Source organism: Panthera leo, chromosome B2 (genome assembly GCF_018350215.1).
Source record: "Panthera leo isolate Ple1 chromosome B2, P.leo_Ple1_pat1.1, whole genome shotgun sequence".
In the NCBI taxonomy this organism is placed as follows: domain Eukaryota; kingdom Metazoa; phylum Chordata; class Mammalia; order Carnivora; family Felidae; genus Panthera; species Panthera leo.
This window is the reverse complement of record NC_056683.1, coordinates 23524954-23545751: the sequence shown is the minus strand read 5'-3', so window position 1 is coordinate 23545751 and position 20798 is coordinate 23524954. Positions and strand designations below refer to the sequence as shown.

General features: G+C 38.8%; 1 protein-coding gene across 8 annotated transcripts in view; it reads left to right on the top strand.

Annotated features, from left to right (window-relative positions):
• Window positions 1-20798, top strand: part of CDYL (chromodomain Y like) — a 242135-nt gene that overhangs the window by 195369 nt on the left and 25968 nt on the right. For 6 of the 8 annotated variants that reach the window (XM_042938026.1, XM_042938029.1, XM_042938023.1 and 3 more), the window contains one exon: window positions 14817-14906. The exons of the other annotated variants lie outside the window; for them this stretch is intronic. In XM_042938026.1, the coding sequence (XP_042793960.1) occupies window positions 14817-14906 (90 nt within the window). The remainder of the gene's footprint in view (window positions 1-14816; window positions 14907-20798) is intronic. 8 annotated transcript variants of the gene reach the window in all.

The window sequence follows — 20798 nt, the reverse complement described above, 5'->3', positions numbered from 1 at the left end:
AACTATAAGTGATGAGTTTTGGAAACTATCAAGTAGAATTGGCATTAATTATCCTTTTCAAAAATATGACGTAGCTTAAAATAAGGGGAGAATGAATATATAGGGGCAGAGGCTCTGAGACGAGGGGAGAGCCTTGGGAATCTAGTAACAAATGCCTGGTGGCCGCCTCTTGCCTCTCAGCTTAAAGTTGGCATAGTTCTAAAATATTTAGGTCGTGTGTTCGTAATGTAAAAATGTAAACTTAAATCAGCTTTTAAAATCTTACACAACAGATAAAAACATGTATCAAAAAACTGTTGATTTCAAACTTTACCATCAAAAGACCCAGCCCTGGTGGACTTTAGAGCCACCTCAAAGAATTCTGCTGACGTGTGCCAAATTTCTTCCACGTCCTTGTTAATAATCAGTTTCTAATCAAGAGTGGGAGAGCCTCTTTGAAACATCAGACTCTTTGTTTCAGTTTTCAGGCAGTGGATTCTTCAAAGAGGACGTGTAGGTAGGTAGAGATAAACAATTACTGATTTGATTTCTCATATCTGTGTATACAGAAAGGAATCCCACCTCTTCAAAGTATGCTTTGGGAAAGGCACAATATATCATAAGATTGTTGGAGTGGACATCTAGGTGGTGAAAGCTCTGACAATAGCTGTAATTTGGAAAACATCTTGAGATAGGAGGAAAAAAGCTTCTGAAAAGGTTTCTGGGAAAATCTTGAAGAGCATGAAGTTAGTCTTCATTTTACTGAGAGCATGGAAGTTATTCCACTTCCAGGAAACATCAGAATCTTGTTGGGAGTAGAGTGGGGAGAGGCAGCAAAAACACATTTGATTTTAGGCCAATTTTTTTTTCTTTTTTAAGTTTGTGGAAAATAAGCAGACCCAGTATTCACACTGACATCATGATCAAAGTCAAAATTACATGATTTTCAAGATACTCTCCTAAAATTAATTTCAGTTGTTTTTAATCATGGAAATGGTTTTTAAGTACATTGAAGTTTCAAATATAATTAAGAAGACAACTGAGAGGGAACCTGGCTTATTTTAAAAAGTAGGGGGTGGGGGGCGCCTGGGTGTCTCAGTTGTTTAAACGTCCAACTTAGGCTCAGGTCATGATCTCGTGGTCCATGAGTTCGAGCCCCATGTCGGGCTCTGTGTTGACAGCTCAGAGCCTGGAGACTGCTTCGGATTCTGTGTCTCCCTCTCTCTCTACCCCTCCCCTGCTCATGCTCTGTCTCTCTCTGTCTTAAAAATAAATAAACGTTAAAAAAAAAAAATTAAAAACTAGGGAGGGATGAGAAACCTGGGTGGAGTATGTAAAAAGGAGTAACTTCATTGCCCTGGGACTGAAGGAGACAGGGAATTGTTTTGAACACAAACTTTACCTGCCTCTCAGATGGGCCTGAGTTCCAAGTACAGACAGTATCATGTCAAAGTATATTTTACTGATTTACCTGTTGACTTGAAGGTGGTTCATCCCTCAGTCACATTACTAGCACCTTATGTGTTTTGCTGTGTTTGCTTGCTTTGATTAAGAGATCAATTACAGATATCTATTTTCGGAGCAGCTGTGGTTTCCTTAAACTGGTCCCATAATCCCTTTTTAAGTTAATAGTTTTTAAATACAAGCCATAATTCTAAGTCTAAATTGTTACCTTTGGTGATTCTATGACATTGCCACACCTTCTGCTTTTTCTTTCTCTTTTTTTCTTTCTTTTTTTTTTTTTTTTATTTTTTTGAGAGAGAGAGATGGAGCGGGGGGAGAGGGGCAGAGAAAGGGGGTCAGAGGATCTGAAGCAGGCTCTGCACTGACAGCAGAGAGCCCGACACAGGGCTCAAACTCACAAACTGCAAGATCATGACCTGAGTCGAAGTCAGATGCTTAACCATCTGAGCCTACCAGGCTTACCACACCTTCTGCTTTTAACGGAGAACAGAAAGTCTTAGTTGCACATTGGCAAAACACATTCAGACTTTAAAAATAATCTTGGCTTTAAAATGCTAATAGTTAAACCATTGTCTCCTTCTGGTCTTCCAGGGAACTCTCTCTCCCATTCCTTGTTATGATGATTACACTGGACATAAAAGGACAGTCTAGCCTAGGGATCAGCACACTTTTTGTGTGAAGAGCCAGATAGTGAATATTTTAGACTTTTAGGCCATATAGTCTCTGTTACAACTACTCATCTCTACCCTTGAGGCATAGGAAAGTTGCCATAGACAGCATGTGAACAAATGAGTGTAATTGTGTTCCAGTAAGACTTTGTTTACAAAGACAGAGGATGGGCCGGATTTGGACCATGCACCTGCATTTGCCAGTCCCCGATCTGGCCCACTGGCTGGTCTCCCAAGTTCTTTCCCAGCACCTCCCCCACCATCACTTGCGGAAGTATCATTTGATATCTTAGAACAAGGGCACTCCCCCCTAACAATCTTGAAAATACCCTAGACTCACTTCTATATTTTCACTGCAGTCTCTCATCTACATGAACAGGATGCATGTTGCCACTTCTGTGGCTTATTCTTGCCAATCTGTAAACGTTCGATTTGTAAACGTCCTCTGCATATTCCAAATACAAGCCCTGTGTCCGCTACACAGTCTTTGATACAATCTTTGTCAGAAGTGTTGCAAAGGTCTCTTTCCAGTCTTTCCTTAAGAGTTTTTTAATTCTCTGGTGGTCTTTTGATGAACAGAGTTCTTAATTTAATGTACTCCAATGTCTGTCTTATCTTTCTTTTACTTTTCCTGCTGTTTAACCAATCTTCCCTAATCCCCCCAAACCCATTCTTTCAAATTGTCTTCTCTAGAAGCTTTCAATTAGATCTGTAATTTTCTATGGTGTATGTGTAGGAGTCCAGTTTTACACAACTTTCACCATTGCTTCATTACCACCTTTGGCATAAACCCAGGGACTGTATACAGGTCAGTCTGTCTGGGATTCTGTTATCTATCCTTACGCCGATTCCACGTTGTCTTAATTGCAGTATCTTTAAGTCTTACAGACATCTGGTAGAGAAACCCCTACTACTTGGTTTTCTTCCAGTGCCTTGGTTACTCTTGGCCCTTTGCAAGTTGCTATACAGTGTAGAGTTAGCTTTTCATTTTCCACTCCCTAGGGAGAAACCTACTGGAATTTTGATTGAGATTTCATTCAGTCAGATCAGTTAGGGGAATTGGCATCTTTACAATAAATGAATGTGTCTTATCATTTTTTGTTAGAGACCTTACATGTCTTTCATTAGATGGAGTCCTTGGATTTTTTTAAATATATTTTTGGTGTTATTATAAATGGTGTCTTTTAAATTTTGTTTTCACATTACGTTTATTTTGTCCCGGTCTCTGAAAGAAAATTGCAAGATTAAAAAAAAGACGAAGAAGAAAATTGCAAGATTTCATCATTAAGAATAACATTTGCTGTAGAGATTTTAAATACTGTGTATCAGGCTTTCAATTATCCATTGTCATAATACTGCTGTGTAAAAAACTATCTCAAAACCTAAGTGACATGTAACATTTATTATTTATACATCTGGGGTTGTTGGATGGGCAGCTCTGATCTTGACTGGGCTTCCTTCCAGTTCTGGGTTTGGCTGTCTGAGGTCAACAAGACAATGAGGTACTGAAAATTTCCATTGGACCTGTTCTCTTACACCCTCCATTTTTACATAGGGACATATTAGTATTGAATTTGACTCATTTCTAAAGGTACAATCTGAGATAAAAATACAGTAGTAGTCTCTTGAAAATAATTCTTTTTTCTGGGGCGCCTGGGTGGCTCTGTCGGTTAAGCATATGAGTTCTGGTTTTGGCTCAGGTCATGATCTTATGGTTGATGAGTTCAAGCCTGACATCAGGCTCTGCACTGAGGGTGTGGAGCCTGCTTGGGATTCTGTCTCTCTCCTTCTCCCTCTCTGCTCCTCCCACACTCTCTTTCTCAAAATAAATAAATAAACTTTTTTTTTTTTTTTTAATTTTTTTTTTTAATGTTTATTTATTTTTGAGACAGACAGAGACAGAGCATGAACGGGGGAGGGTCACAGAGAGAAGGAGACACAGAATCTGAAACAGGCTCCAGGCTCTGAGCTGTCAGCACAGAGCCTGACGCGGGGCTTGAACCCATGAACCGTGAGACCATGACCTGAGCCGAAGCTGGACGCTTAACCGACTGAGCCACCCAGGCGCCCCTAAATAAATAAACTTTTAAAAAATTCTTTTTTCTAATTCTAGAGTTATAAAAGATGAGCATATTTGTTACTGAAAAATAGTCTAGAAGATGAGAAATAACATCAGTTCCAAAGGATATTTGAAACGAGCAAACTAAAATATTGTGCATGTAAAAATTGTAGCATGCATCCATTGACTGTTTAAAGCATGTCAGGGATGGTTGTAAGTACTTTACATACATCACTGATTTGATTGTGTAATAGCCCTGGGAGGTAGCTGTTAATATCATACCCATATGTTGACAAGCAAAGTTAAGCAACTTGCTCAAGGACACGTAGCTGGTGAGTGGCAGAGCCAGGAAATGACTTGAGACTGTCTCAGGACCCCAAGCTATATGGCTTCAGATGAGGGGTAAATATTTAAAATCTTCATCTGATCTTGAATGGCCTCAGCAGGAACAGCTGGGGTGGTTCAGATTGGTTCTTTCCTCCTCCAACAGGCCAGACTAATCATATTCTCACAGCAGTATCAAAGATACAAGAGAGCAAACTCCTGTCCAAAGCCCATTTCAAACCTCTATTTCCAGATTCACCGACTGTGACAGTCAGCCACTCCACAATGGGAGAAAAACATAAAGTTACATGGCAAAGGGTGTGGATAAAAAGAAGAGTTAACAGTTGGGGCCATCACAAATCAAAGCAGTTCCACTCTATTTCTCCTTTGTTAAAAAATATTTTTCATGAATGGATATTGAATTACCTGTATCTATTGAGATTCTGTTTTTCTCATTTATTCCATTAAGCAGGAGAATTTACATTGGGTTCTCTTCCTTCCCCCACCCAAAACACCAGGTCAACCTTGTATTCCTGGAATGAACCAATTTAGTCATGATATTTTATGCTTTTTATATATGGCTGGATTTGCTTTACTAAAATTGTGTTACAGACACAGGATTCTGGTTTATTGTTGACATTGACCTATAATATTTCCAATCTTGGAATACCTTGTATAAGTGAGATGTAAACATTTGTATTAATTATATCAACAGGTACTTATTGAGGTTCTGCTATTTGATAGGTGCTTTTTGTTGCTTTTGCAAAAAATAAGAAAGTTATACAACCATCGACATTTTAAATTCCAGAACATTTTCATCACTCCAAAAAAGAAACCCCATACTGGGTAGTAGTCACTTCCTTTCCACCTTCCTCCCAGATACTAGGAACTAGTGATTTCTGCCTCCATGAGTTTGCCTATTCTAGACAATTCATATAAATGAAAGCAGATATGTGGATTTAGTGTCTGTGTTTTTGGCAGCATAATGTTTTCAAAGTCCATCCGTGTAGCATGAATGAGCATGTGATCCCTTTTTATGACTGAATAATATTCCATTGTATGGACATACCACACTTTATTTATATCCTTCAGTTGATGGACATTTGGGTTACTTCCACATTTTAACTACTGTGAATAATGCTACTATTGAACATTTAGATACATGCTTTTGTGTGGACCTTTGTTTTCAGTTCTCTTGGGTATATATGGAGGAGTTTCACTTGGTGATATAGTAACTCTAATATTGAGGAGGTGCAAAATTTATCCAAAGCATCTGTACCATTTTACATCTCCAGCAGCAGTGTAGGAGGGTCCCAATTTCTCCACTTTCTTCCCAACACTTGTTATTATAGGTGTTCTGTTTAGTATCTCCATCCCAGCGGGTGTGAACTGGTATCTCATTGTGGGTTTGGGAGGTGTTTCCCCAGATGACTAATGATATTGAGCATCTTTTCATGTGCTTATTTCCAATTTGCATATATTTGGAGATATGTCTATTTAGATCCTTTGCCCACTTTCAAGTTGGGTTTTTTGTATTTTAATTGTTGAGTTGTACAAGCTCATTATATATTCTGCATATGTTTTCTGGATATTACAAGACATTGTGAGACATGTGATTTGCAAACATTTCTCACATTCTCTTGGTTGTCTTTTCACTTTCTTGATAGTATGCTTTGAAGCAAAAACATTTTTAATGATGATGTCTCATGTATTTATTTTACCCTTGGCTTCTTGTGCTTTTAGTGTCATAGCTAAGAAAAATCCATCCACCTTGCCCTTTCATTTATGTTGTTGATCCATTTTGTGTGAATTTTTATATATTGTATACAGTACAGATCCAGCTTCATTCTTTTGCATATGCCTATCCTGTTGTTCCAACACCAGTAAATGAAAAGAGTATTCTCTCCTACATTGAATGGCCTTGATACCCTTGTCAGATATCAGTTAACACAGATATATGAGTTTATTTCTGGACTCTTAATTCTGTTCCAGTGATCTGTATGTCTTTTCACATACTAATACCACATTGCCTTGATTTCTGCAGCTTGGTAGTAAATTTTGAAATGAGGAAGTATTAGTCCTGTTTTGTTCTTTTTCAAGGTCACTCTGCTATTCTGGATTCTTTGCAATTCCATATGAATTTTAGAACCAGCTTCTCCATTTCAGTTAAAAGTCAGCTGGGATTTGCATTGATCGATTTTGGGAGAACTGCCACCTTAACAGTGTTAAATCTTGTAATATGTGAACGTGGAATGTCCTTCCATTTATTTAGATCTTTAATTTCTTCAGTGAGCTTTTATTATTGTCAGTATACAGGTCTTGCACTTTTTTGGTTAAACTTATCCCTACATATTTTATTCTTTTTTTGATGCTATTATAAATGTAAATTCTTTTTTATTTTCATTTTGTCATTGCTACTTTATGAGAATAGTTGATTTCTATATATTGATCTTGTATCCTGCCACCTTGCTCAACTTATTCGTAGTTCTAATAATTATGTATATGTATGTGAATTCCTTAGGGTTTTCTATATTTACAGTTATGTTTCCTCTGCAGATAAATAGTTTACTTCTTCCTTTCTGATATTTTATTTCATTTTCTTCCCTAATTGCCCTGGCTAGGACCTCCAATTCAGTGTTGAATAGAAGTGACTAGAATGGACATCTTTGTCTTGTTCCTGATCTTACAGGGAAAGTTTTCACTCTTATTAAGTATGATGTTTTCTGTGAATTTTTCACAGATACCCATTATCAGGGTAGAGGAAATTCCCTTCTATTCCTAGTTGTTTAGTGTTTTTATCATGAAAGGGTTTTGAATTTTATCATATGCTTTTTCTGTATTTTTTGAAATGATCATATGGTTTTTTTCCTCTATTTTCATGTGGTTTATTACATTGATTTGATTTTTATGTATTGACCCAACCTTGTCTTCCTGAGATGAATCCCACTTGGTCATGGTGTATAAATCAATTGTGTATGCTTCTGGATTCAGCTTGCTAATATTGTGTTGGGGATTTGTGAATCTGTATTCATAAGGGCTATTGGTCTGTAGTTTTCTTGTATTACCCTTGTGTGGTTTTGGTGTCAGGGTAATAGTGGCTTCATAGAATAAGTGTATAGAAGTGTTTCTCCTCTTCTGTTTTTTGGAAAAGTTTGTGAAGGATTGGTTTTAATACTTCTTTATGTGTCTGGTAGACTTCACCAGTGAACCTTTCCTTTGTAGGAAGCTTTTTGATTACTCATTTAATCTTTTGTTACAAGGCTATTCAAATTTTGTTTCTTCTTAAGTAAGTTTCAGTAATTTATATTGTTCTAGGATTTGTCCATTTCATCTAGGTTATCTAATTTGTTGACATACAGCTGTTCATAAGATTCCCTTGTAATCCTTCTTATTTCTTTAAGGCCATTGGTGCTGTTTGCTCTTTCATTCCTGATTAATTTGAATATTCTTTTTTTTTTTTTTCCCCTGGTCAGTCTAAAAGGTTTCTTGAATTTGTTGCCTTTTTCAAAGACTAACTTTTGGTTTCTTTTATTTTTGTTCTTGTTTTTCTAGTGTATATTTCATTAATTTTTACTCTTAATCTTATTGTTTCCTACTTTCTGCTTGCTTTGGGTGTAATACTTTTTAACTTTTAGTTTCTTAGAGCAGATCTTTGAGATCTTTTTTGATGTAAGGGTTTACCAAATTTCCTTCTGATTTCTAATTTCATTCAGTATGTTCACAGGTCATACCATTTGTTGAGTAGGTTGTTCTATAGATGTCTATTAGGTCTAGTTGATTTATAGTGGTGGTAAGTCTCCTCACTGATCTTCTGCCTAGTTCTGTCAGTATCCATTTTGAAAGTGGGATATTAAAGTCTTCCATGATTATTGCTGAATTGTCTGTTTCTCCCTTCAGTTCTGTCATATTTGCTTCATTTTTGGGCTCTCCTGTTAAGATACACGTAAGTTTATAATTGTTATGATGGTTTAACACTATTATTATTTCAAAATAGCCTTCATTTTTTTTTAGTAACTATTTGTTTTAAGATCTGTGTGTCTCATGTGGTATAGGTATTCCAGGTCTTTCTTGGTTATTATTTGTGCGCCATATATCTTTCCCAGACATTAACTTGTTTGTGTCTTTTTATATAGGGTTTCTTATAGACAGCAGAGAGTTGAACCAGGTCTTTTTATTCCTTCTGCCAATCTCTGCCTTTTAAATTGAGTGTTTGTAATTACTGATATCACACACCTTTTTTTCTCCTTGTTACTCCATTACTGCCTTCCAGTTTTCCTATTAAATAGGTATTGTCTCATGTACTATTTCAATTCCTTTATTGTTTTTTACTATACTTTTTTAGCTTTTTTCTTAGTTGTTGCCCAGAAGATTACAATTTATAGTTTAATCTATGAAAATGTTAAATTCAGTAGTATATAAAAACTTTACTCTTAGCATTATTCTCTCTTCTCTCCTTTGTGCTGTTATTGTCATACAGAATCCATCATTTTATTCTATATGCCCATCAGTACAGACATATAATTATTACTTTATTTACTTGTCTTTTAAATCAGATAAGAGAATTGTGAACTAAAATACATTTACCTTGTCTTTTATAATTACCTTTCTAGTTACCATTGCCAGTGTCTTTTATTTCTTTGTGTGGATTTCGATTATTCTCTGGTGTTTTTAGCCTGAAAGACTCTCTTTAATATTTATCGTAAAATAGGTCAGCTAGCCACTCAATCTGTTTTTGTTTATCTGGAAATGCCTTAGTTTCTCCTTCATTATCAAGCATTAGTTATGTTACATATAGAATTCTTGGTTGACAGTCTTTTTCTTTCAGTACTTTAAATATTTCAACCCACTACCTTCTGACCTCCATAATTTCCACTGAAAAATAAGGTATTGATCTCATCAGAAGTCTTGGATTTTTATATTTTTTAGATTTTATTTTAGAGAAAGAGAGCATGAGTGGGAAAGAGGGGCAAAGGGGGGGGGGGGGGATGAGTAGGAATCTTAAGCAGGGAATACAGGGATCAATCACACAACCCTGGGATCATGACCCGAGCCAAAACCAAGAGTCAGACATTTAACCAACTGAGCTACCTAGGTACCCCTATCTTATCAAGAGTCTTTGAACAACATGTTGGTTCTCTCTTCCTACTTTCAAGATTCTCTCTTTACCTTTTAACATTTTGATTATGATTTGTCTAGGTGAGGATCTCTTTAAATTTATTTTATTTGGAATTCTTTGAGCCTCTTGGGTATACAGGTTAATATTTTCTATGAAATTTTGGAAGGTTTTGGATATTATTTCTTCAAATATTTTTTTCCACCTCTGTCCTTTCCTTTTGAGACTCCCATAATGTGTGTGTTGGTATACTTAATAATGTCCCAGAGGCCTCTGAGGTTCTGTTCTTTTTCTTCATTGTTTTTTTTTTTTTTTTTTCCCTCAGACTAGATAATTTCAGCTGACCTATCTTCAGGTTTGGTGATTATTTCTTCTGTCAGTCCAAATCTGCTGCTCTGATGATTTTTTTTTTTTCTTCATTTTAGTAATTGTACTTTTCGACTCAAGGATTTCTGTTTTTTAAAATAGCCTGTCTTTGTTGATACTATTTGGTGAGGTATTTTCCTCATACTTCCCCTTTTAATCCTTTGACACTATTTCCTTTAGTTCTTGAACATATTTGAAATAGCTGATTAAAGTCTTTGTTAAGTCCAATATCTGGACTTGCTCAATGTTGAGAAACATCAAAAAAGTGTTGATTGCTCTTTTCCCTATGGAATAGATCATGCCTTCTCATATCTTTGCATGTCTTGTGATTTATGCAAAAGCAGGACTTTTAAAATAATATGGCAACTCTGGAAATCAGATTCTTCCCTTCTCCAGGCTTTGTTGTTATTTCTATCTTTAAAATTTGACTCTTTCTTATAATTTCTGTGTCTTTGCTGGAATGCCCCATTTGTTCATGCAAGTTGTCTACCTTTTCCAATGGATTCTTTTACATGTATCTTAGTTATTTTAATGTCCCTATATAATAGTACCATAATCTGGGTTATTTCTGAGTCTGTTTCTGTTGATTGCTTTGTTCCTTAACTATGAGTTGTATTTTTTTCTTGGTCTTTGTGTCTTTTATAATTTTTTATTGAATGCTGGATGTCTTGTAAAAACAGGAGAAACTGAGATAAATAATATGTATGCCTAGAAATGAGTATGGCTTTTCTCAGGCAGGTAATGTGGGTGGTTGAGTCATTCTAGGAAGAGTTCAGCTGGGTTTGGGTTTTGCCTTGCTGTGGTTGCTGGAAGGTTTTTCTCAGTGTGCTCTTCCATAAACTTTCAGCTATCTATGTATGCCTGATTCATAGAGAACTACTCTTTCCATGCTTTTGCTTTTAGAGGAAGACACCAGTTGATTTTTTACTCCGTTCTTGCTGGGCTATTGTAGGAAGGTGGAGTAGGGGCAGGACAGTTCTTTTATTTGGAGTAGAAGTTTGGTTCTACTCTACATGTATCTAACCAAGATTGTATCTTCCTTTAATATCTAGGACTTGAAATTAATGGCCATGTACTGTTAAGTGAAATAGAGAAATTAGATTATAATTAATTCATTATCTTACTAAAGCATTAGTTGCAGAAACTAGTTGGTCCTAAAAGTCACAGTATGAAGAAAAGTATTAAAAGAATTCAGTCCTATGTCAGATAAGGCAGAATCATTTTTGCAGAAAATAAAATTCTTGTAGATGTGGTAAATTATAATATTCCATTGCTGGAGAATTAAACCTTGTAGATAGTTATTCTTCTTCTATTTTGTTTGTTTTTCCTATCAGTCCTTTTTTATTCTTGCTACTGAAGAGGAAGGTGGGTCTCATTATTTTCTGTTCCTTTTTTGGTACTTTAAGGTGACATTATAGTGGACAAATTTCAAGTAGTTATTTTCTTTCCAGTATTTGTCTTATTTTCAAAGCTGTTAATGAGGAAATAAAATATACTAAATTTGAAGTATCACCTGTCTTACTATATTTATTTTAGAACTTACCCTGATATGCTTAGTTAGAATAATAGGATTTATATTGCTAGTAATTTTTCATTTTTTTGTTTTGGTTTGTCATAGTAAAACTAAACCTAAGAGCTTGAATTTGCATTTTTAATTAAAGATTGATCATGCTTGAATAAAGTTTTCCATTAACCTCTTCAAATAATACACTTCAATTTTAAGGATTTCAGTTTCCTCAGTATTCTTAACTTTGATTCTAAAACGTTGGTTGCTAATAGCTTTGTGACTATGTTATTGCCATACTGTTAAGAGCTGGGTAAAGATGGATGCTTAAATTTTCTTTGGTCTATTAAGGACTTCATTGCTTTTCTAGATTTAGGAATCCAAATCCCCTTAGAGATTAATGCTCTCTGAGGAGCTCAGCACAACTCAAAATGAAGATTAAAACTGACAGAGAGTTCTTCTACATATAATAATGCTGTAGAATACTGACCTTTATACCACAAAACTTTAAAACATGGACAAGGACACTCAATTGTCTCTAGTTGTAGTCTGAACTGATTGTAGATGCTTGCATAGCTTACAGTGACATTGCTTATTGGAGTGTTTATGTTCTAAAAAACAAAAATCCCTAAATTCTTTTTATTTTTCTACTGTCAAAATGTCATTCAGCAAATTCTGAGTGACCATAATAGCAAGGCTAGTGCTCAGAATCACAGGTACAAGCTTGATGAGGCCTGGATCCTACCCCAAGGAAGTATGTGACCCGTATTAAAACTGCAATATTGGCTAGCAGAAAACAATTCCTGGCCATAAAAAGAGAAACAAATGATGTGTTTTATGAGGGTTTTGTCTCTAAACTAAGCCTCAGAATTGGCTATGGATCCTTGCACAATTTATCATTGATTATATTAATCCCTCTTCAACATTGTCTTCTGTGGTTTCTGATCGCAGAAAAAAAAAAATTAGTACTGAAGTGGAAGTAATCCTCATCAGTCCATGATGTAGATCCTCTCCAAGAGTTTGATTTTAATTACTAATTAAACACCTTCTAGCTAATTTAGGAAAATATTAAATGTAATTTCAGAAAAGCAAACATGAAATTATCAAATAATCCATTTTCTGTATCAACAGATACAGATATTTCTGTATACTGCATAGAATTACCAATTCCACCTCTAGGTGGACTGTCCAAAAATCAAAAGTAGGGTCTCAGATATTTGTACATTGTTCATAGCAGCATTATTCACAGTAGCCAAAAGGTTGGAAACAACTCAAAAATGCCTTTTGATGGATGATAGGATAAGCAAAATACGGCTTTGGGGCACCTGGCTGGCTCAGTCAGTGGAGCATACGACTCTTGATCTCAGGGCTATGAGTTTGAGCCCCATGTTGGGTGTAGAGATTACTTAAAAAAATTAAAATCTTTTTTAAAATGTGGTTTATATATACAGTAGAGTGTCATTCAGTCCTAGAAATGATGTTCTAACACATGCTACAGTGTGAATGAACCTTGAAGACATTATGCTCAGTGAAATAAGCCAGGCACAAAGGACAGATTCATAGCATTCCACTTTTGAGGTATCTAGAATAGTCAAATTCATTGACACAAAAAGTAGAATGATGGTTGTTGGGGAATGGAGAGTTTTTGTTTAATGAGTTCAGAGTTTTGGTTTGGGAAGATGGAAAGAGTTCTGGAGATAGTAGTAAAGGTTGCACAAACTGTGTCCATATACTTAATGGCCTTAAAAATGGTTAAAATGATAAATTTTGACTATATCCACAATAAAAAATTACATTCTAAATTCAATTTGCTAATATTTTATTTAAGATTTTTGCAAAAGACATATAGTGAGAGATAAAAGCAAAGTGAAGATCAGGCTATTTCTGAGGTATTAGAATGTCCCTTCCCCGTGCCTGGCTAGGTAGTAAGAGGTTTGTTTTTATTAGGAGTTCCTCCTCTCTTCTTATGACAGACAGGTGGTAGGAGTGGAGGGGATTTGAGGGCGGGCCTCTGGTCTGCTGGATTGGGGGCTCCACGTGGGACTCTGTTGAGTCTGTCTGCACGAGCCCCAGAGAGTCAGTGTGGCATGGAGACCTGGGACCAGGCTGACCTGATGCCACTGGACTGTAATTTTCCGAAGCACAAAATCCACAGGTGCCCACAGAGGCCGAACTGCTTCCCAGTCCCACAGGCGAGCCCTGTGAGCAGTCGACAGTCTTTCATGGCACTGCCGATGCCCCGACAGCTCTGACAGCTCCAGGTGGCACTCGGGGTGAAAGCAGGAGAAGTTAACGTGATCTTCACCAGATTCTAGGTCACTTCTTAGATCATGTACATTGTTGTTTGTTTTTTTTTTCTTTCAGTCATCGCACTACCATGATACATCCATCCCAGAACCATTCCTCTGAAAAGTGATGGCCTTCAGTCCTGTTTTAGGCAAAGTTAGTAGATAAGGGAAGTTCCAGCTTTGAGGTGGACAGAAGTATACACTTCGAGATGGGTGTGTTGTAGACACAGTGAGGAAGCGGTGACCCACGCACGTGGGGTATCCTTCCTAAGCGTTCTCTCTGTGGGACGAAGAATTTACTAGTGGTGACAGTACTGGCTCATCTCTCCGCCCACATAACCAGACTCACAGTGTGCTGACCCAGCAGTGATTTTCTCCCCGTTTGTGAGGAAGCAGTTCCTCCTACCCTTCCTCAGGTGGATGCCACAAGTAACCTGAGGACTCTAGTTCGGAGCCCTTACAGCTGAATAAGCAGTTGATTAGACGTTGGGAGTTGTAACAGCCCTTGATTATTATTTTTTTTTTAATGGCTTAGAATACATTTTCTGGCCCCTAGAAGATCTTTTACATTCCTCTTTCCCTAGGCTGAATGTTTAAGTGTTCCAGCAGGTGGCTGAGCTGTTGACTCCCTGTAATCCTTCTCCATTGCCTCCAGCATTAAATCCATTTCCTCTTTAACTCTTTATTTTTAATTTGGTAAAACCCTTTAAAGGCTGATTTCAGCCTGTTCTTTTCCATCTTGGTTTCGATGGCAAACCTTCATCAGAGTCCTTTAAATTTATATCCAACCATCTCCATTTCTTTGCTGATGGCATGGTACCCTGATATGCCATATTCTTTTTTTCTTTTCTTTTTTTTTTTTTTCTACCAGTTAGCTTCAACACCTATTTATTGAGCACTTAACTATATGCCAAAGTACTTGAGCCAGTTAAAATCTAACTCTGTAAAGTGTTAAACAACATTACTGGAAATGTTTCTCGTCTTCTTGAAGACATTAAGGCAGTCATTGTCACTAATCACTCATTTCCATCATTTACCTTTCGCCCTTTAGCTTTCCATGTGTATGTCTTTCTGCATGGTGCATCGAGCGGGCCTGAGCGTGAACTGAGCTTTGCACTTCCTCACCGCTCCGTGACCTCAGGCAAGACAGTTAAGCTCTCTGGATCTTGTGTTTTCGTCTAGTAAAGGGCGGATTTAGTGAGATGCCCCGTACTGCACTCCACAAGTATGGATGAGCCTGTGGGTGTTAGTTGTGGTCCCTCTGCCTCCATTTATTTCTCTGACTTCTGCTTACCTCCTCTGATAGACTAGTATGATTGATCACAGGGTTTCCCCTCTTGCTTTTGGTGAAGACAAAGAAGAAAGTTAGAAAACAGTTGTCAATGAATGGAAAATCCATTCTGAGGGAAAGTGATCAATCAGAATGTGGATGTGTTCACTTTTCCTAAATGATGTTAACTGAAAAATTATGAATACAAGTAATACAAGAACCATTAGACTGTTTGAGGCTCTTTAACAGTGAAATTGTGAACGTGTCTCCTAAAATGCAGTCTTTAAAGGGGAAAGTAGTGTGATCTTGTCAATACTGACCAGCACTGAAAACTCCCTGTTGGTTTCCAGATCTGAGTTTTTACTGTCTCCTTTAACTTGCTCACTGAATTCATTATTGGAGAAAAACCAGTCGTGCTGAATATTGTAGAATAGTTCAAGTGTCTCTACATTCCTAATGCCCTTCCTCACCTGTTTTAGCATCTCCCTATATTCCTTCCAGTGTGCTTTGCTTCTTCTAAGTATCATATATTCTTTTCCTTTTTTTCCATTTCCTTATTTGTTTCTGTTGTTTGGACTTTAGTGACCCTTCCTCCAAGTTGGAGGAAATGTTACTGCTAATCTAGTCTCCATCTTCTGACTTAGGCTTTTCCCTTTAGGTTACCCTGAATATTCTGTTTCAGGCCACAAGAATGCTACATCATTGGAGGACACCAAGCCCATTTACCCTACATCTATGGTTTTCCACCCTCAGCGTGCATCAGCATTTCATGGGAACGGTGCCAGTGCTCCACTCCTGGATGCCCCCACCAGAAAGTTGGGAATGTGGGCCCAAGGAGCATTTTTAAAGACCTGCCCCATGATGCTCCTGCACAGATTGAGAACCCCTGCTACTGATGGCAAAATATAGTAATTCCCACATCTAATACTATATTGTCCTGTATCTCCTGGTTCATAATTCTTTGGTTTAATCAGGCTGATCTGACATAGGTTTTAGGAAATTATCATTGACTGGAGTTTATTTAAAGTTACATAGTTTCATCAGTTGCTACTTTTTATCTCAAAATAGTATTTTTCTTTTTAAGTCTCCTCATTCCTTTTTCATACCTAGTATTTTTAGGTTGGTTCTTTCTGAAAGTTAATTATTACACAGGGTGATTTTAATTGAAGAAACCACCACTTATGGTCCTTTTTCTGTTGACTTTCAAAATGCTTCCTAATTTTGTGTACTCTGTTTTTTAACTAGTTCATTTCACAGTTTGTCATTCATCTGCCTTGAGTACATTTCTAACATTCATGAGTTATTTAGTGGTTTCAGGGAAATAATTTGAATGCTTCATGGACTAAAATGGCTTTTATACAGCCTCCATTCTTAAGTATACTTTTGCTCTTTAAAGAATGAGTAGTTTGGAGTATGGTTTTCTCAGTGCTAATACTGTGCCAGTAGCTACTTGGTACAAAGTTTTGGAGCCCGCTCAGCCAGCGAGCATGGCTCCAGCTCATATTAAATAGCTTGGATGCAACTGGTCATGCCTGGAATGGGAGGAGAGTGCCTGATTCATTCTTAGGAGAGAATGTCGGAGATGCAAAAGAAACCCAACTTACGGAAAACCTTAATTATTCACCTGATAAGTTTTTTATTTAAGTTGGGTTTTTGTTTTTTGATTTTTTTGGGTTTTTTTGTTCTTGTTTTATCAGGAAAATAGTTGAATGAAGAGGGTTGAGGAAAGCTATTGTGACCATAGAGTTGGCCATGGCCAGTGTGCGGTAGCAAAACTAGGAGCCAGAGGGGCAGTGAGGCGGATGGAGTAGTCAAGATCTAGAATAATCATTGTGAAAATCAGGCGAATCGAGAGAACAATGCAGAGACCAGGAGGAGGAGGCATTAATAAACTAGATGTGAGTGTGCAGGGTGGTGGTGCATCTGTCCCTTCCCATTGCCAAGTGATGGAAGACATGACCCCCAGAGGCCTGTGACCCTGTGGATCTCTACCCGTAGTCAGTGTCCTGCCACACACAGTGGCAGCGGGCCAGGGAGGGGATACCTTAATGACACTGTTGAGAAAGCAGAAGACCTGCAGACCAGGTTTATTCATTTATCAGATGCTACCCATGAGTCACAAACCCAAGGGCCATGCTGGGGCCTAGGCACAGAGGCGTCCTCCTCCTCAGGGCAGTCAGCTCCTTACAGTCCAATGTGACAAGTGCTGGAGAGCTCCACAAGAGATACCACCTCCAGGTTGGGGTGATCAGGGAGACCCCATGTCAAGGCCATGGCTGGAAGCACTGCTCAGGCCCTCTCACAGGATGCTACATGCACAGGTGCTGGGTAATCTGAGCCGCGCTCTCAAACTCCCCCAGTGCAGCCCACAATAAGAGACACGTTTTACCTGGCGGCCCAGGGTGCTGGTGTGCAGTGGTCTCCAGTTTCTCCTGTCTTGTCTAAATAAATGAATACTGATTGGTATCCACAAAATTGATTTTGTATCCCAGAGCTTGAAAAGCACTGTTGTGTAGACAGGGAAGGGTAACACAGCACCCACCCGGCTGGCCACCCCTACACAAAGAACCCCAGAGCTTATGAGGTGCAGAGTAGCCATAGTGAAATGGTTAGAAGAAAGGGGCCTTCTAATCTAGACCCCACGTGGACACCATTTGCTGCAGCAGCTGGAATGGGAAAGAGCCTGCCTCAGGCTTTAGGATTTGGGAATAACTGGCAGGTTTGCCTGGCTTGAGCAAGTGGCTAATCTTTGCAGCACATTGCTGTGGTTTCCAGCACATTTATGGAAAGTGTGGTGCTGGTCACCAGGGATAGTCTGGCCTTCCCTCCCATTTGCTGTGGTACTTGTATTGCCTTTGGGCTCCAAAGGCTGGGCCGGCAGAACCTAATGACTAGAATTTATGGTCAGGCACTGGGGCAGGGGATAGCCAATGTATCCACAACATAGCTGAGCACTGGGGATGGGCAGGACAGGGAAGATGTGCTTGTGCAGCAGAAATTATTCTTAATGATAGCAGTTCTAATATTTCAGTTTGATTACATCGAATGTGCATGACGAAGAGGCTCAGTGTCTTAAATGGCTATTTACTGGGTCTGTCCTAATACAGTGTACAAAAATAAAGCACCCCCAAGCACAGCATTCAAGGGTCTCAGTGGTGAGTAAAAATGAACTTGCACATGATCTCTGAATCCCAAAGCCGGAGCAGCAGGTGGTGCCTGGGCACATCTTACCAGCAGTGGGGGGCCTGACCTGTGTGCTGATCCTCAGGGACCTGACTGGAAGAATCTAGGTGGGCTGGGAGTCACGGGGCAACAAGTGTTGATAGATTCTAAAGATCATTTGCACCCTCCTGCAGGGTACCAGGCAGGACAAGATTCCCCCTGACTGATGTGGAGCGAGAAAGATGCGGCTGTGGTCTGCAGGGGAGGGGAGGAACTCTTTTGGTACATGGAGGTCGGCTGGAATTGGGAGTTGAGGTACCATTGCCCTTAAACACGGGTCTCCTAAGGAGGATTGTGTGATGGGTTGCTCTTTGAAACAGTGGGGTATAATTAGCTTGAAAGTAAGTACGAAGCTCTAAAGACAGATTTGTGGGTAGAGAGGTTTGGGAGCAGCCTGCCATGGAAGACAAAGGAAGGCATCCGGCAGAGAAAGCAGAGCCCACTTCAGCACTTCAGAACACAACGTGCAACACCTGGCCCTCTCCAGTTGGAGAGTGTTCCTTCACCTTGAGAAGCCACGGGGGCCTTTGCCGTGGAAGCCCACTCTGTTGGGGTGGGGATGGCAGTGTCCAGGCACTTTTCAGTGGCATTTGGGTGGAGCCCCTGCCTGGCAAGTTCCTCCTGGAGGGGTTGGGCTGATGAATACCAGAGCTCTGTCTGAATGTGGCGATTGATTATAAGCATTTTCATCCTAATTCCCCACTGAGCAGTTGCTTGTTGGTTTATGTATGGCCTCTTGAAGCTAATCGTTAGTTAGGTGATTTTATTTTTAGGGCCAGGTCTAAAACGTGGCTGTGAATAAATTCTTTCTTGATCTCAGGCAAAAAGAATGACTTTGATACTGAGCAATGGAAAGAAAACTTGCAGCCAGTTCTGCTATAATGCAACATACGCATCCCTAAAAATTGCCACACTATGCAAAATCATGCACTAAACAGCACCAGGCTTATGTGGGAAATGGAGAAGGAAACTTTGTCATTGGCATATTTAACAATAAGATAGGACCCTAATAAAAGTGGTACTACAATTTGACATATTAAATGGTTAAGAAAGCCATAAATACTGCAATAGATGTGGCACTGTATCATGAAAAAGGTGCGTAGTTTTATGCTGGAAGTGGGTGTGGGAAGGGTCAGCGCATCGGTTACTGTAAAGCAGTGAAAGGGGGATCTGAAAGCACACGGAAGGCAGCGGTGGCTATTGGAGGCACGGGTTTTGTGTATTCCTGCCCACCCAGAGTCCCCGGCGTGCGGTTGTGCATGCACCAGCCTTCTCCAGACAAAATCAGGCATGATACACGAAATCTGCAGTGTGCTCGAAACTGTTCCTAATCTACCCATCCTGTTGAAGCAGAACTTTATAGCAGCACTGACCATATTTTACTGTCTTTTATGAAGACAGCTAAGAATAAGCATACATAGCCTTAAATCCAGAGATCCCTACGGACAGGGACCTGTATTTGAAGGAGTTGGGGCAGACACTTTTATAATTATTTACAAAGAATTGATTCATTTAACATGTTATGGGAGGAAAAGGATATAATGTTTAAAGCCTCCCTTCCACGTTCATTTGAAAAGTTTTCTGTTAATTCAGTTTGCAGATTATATAATCTGAATAAAGTGGTAGGCTTCTGTATGGTTAAATAGGATTAGGTTCAGTAGGTATGGGGGACAATGTTTTGAAATGTTAAACTCTGTAAAGGTGTGTTAATGATTCTATAGACACTGGGGCACCGAGGTGGCTCAGTCACTTGACCCTTTATTTCGGCTCAGGTCATGTTCTCATGGTTCATGGATTGAGCCCCAAATCAGGCTCTGTGCTGAACAGCACAGAGTCTGTTTGGGATTCTCTCTCCCCCTCTCTCTCTCTGCCCTTGCCCCTTTCCCTCTCATTCTCCCTCCCTCCCTCTTTCTCCCTCTCCCTCTCTCTCTGTCTCCCTCCCTCCCTCCCTCACCCCCCAAAATAAATAAACTTTGAAAAGTAATAATTCTGAGGCACCTGGGTGGCTCAGTGGTTAAGCATCTGCTTCAGCTCAGGTCATGATCTCGTGGTTCATGAGTTCAAGCCCCACATTAGGCTCTATGCTGACAGCTCAGAGCCTGAAGCCTGCTTTGGATTTTGTGTCTCCCTCTCTCTCTGCCTCTCCCCTGCACACACTCTCTTTCTCAAAAATAAAAAAAAATTCAAAAAACATTTTTTAAAAAGTAATAATTCTGTAGATACTGTAGTATTTGTTCTCTAACTTTAGACTAAAGTAACAGTCAGCAGGTTTTGAACTTTTCTTGCACCTGAGACCCATACTTCCTTGAATTTGCCAACTTTTGATTAAACAACCATAAACTAAAATACACTTAGGGAAATACCAATAAATCTTTACCTATTTAAAAATAATATCCCAGAAGTTTTTGTCTGGATTTTGGTTGCTGTAGTCTGTTTTCAAGTGGTTTTTACCCTGATATCAGTAAATTGTAAAAATTTACAAAATACGAAGAATATAAAAATTACCCATATCTCTATCACTAAGAAAGAGCCATTATTGAC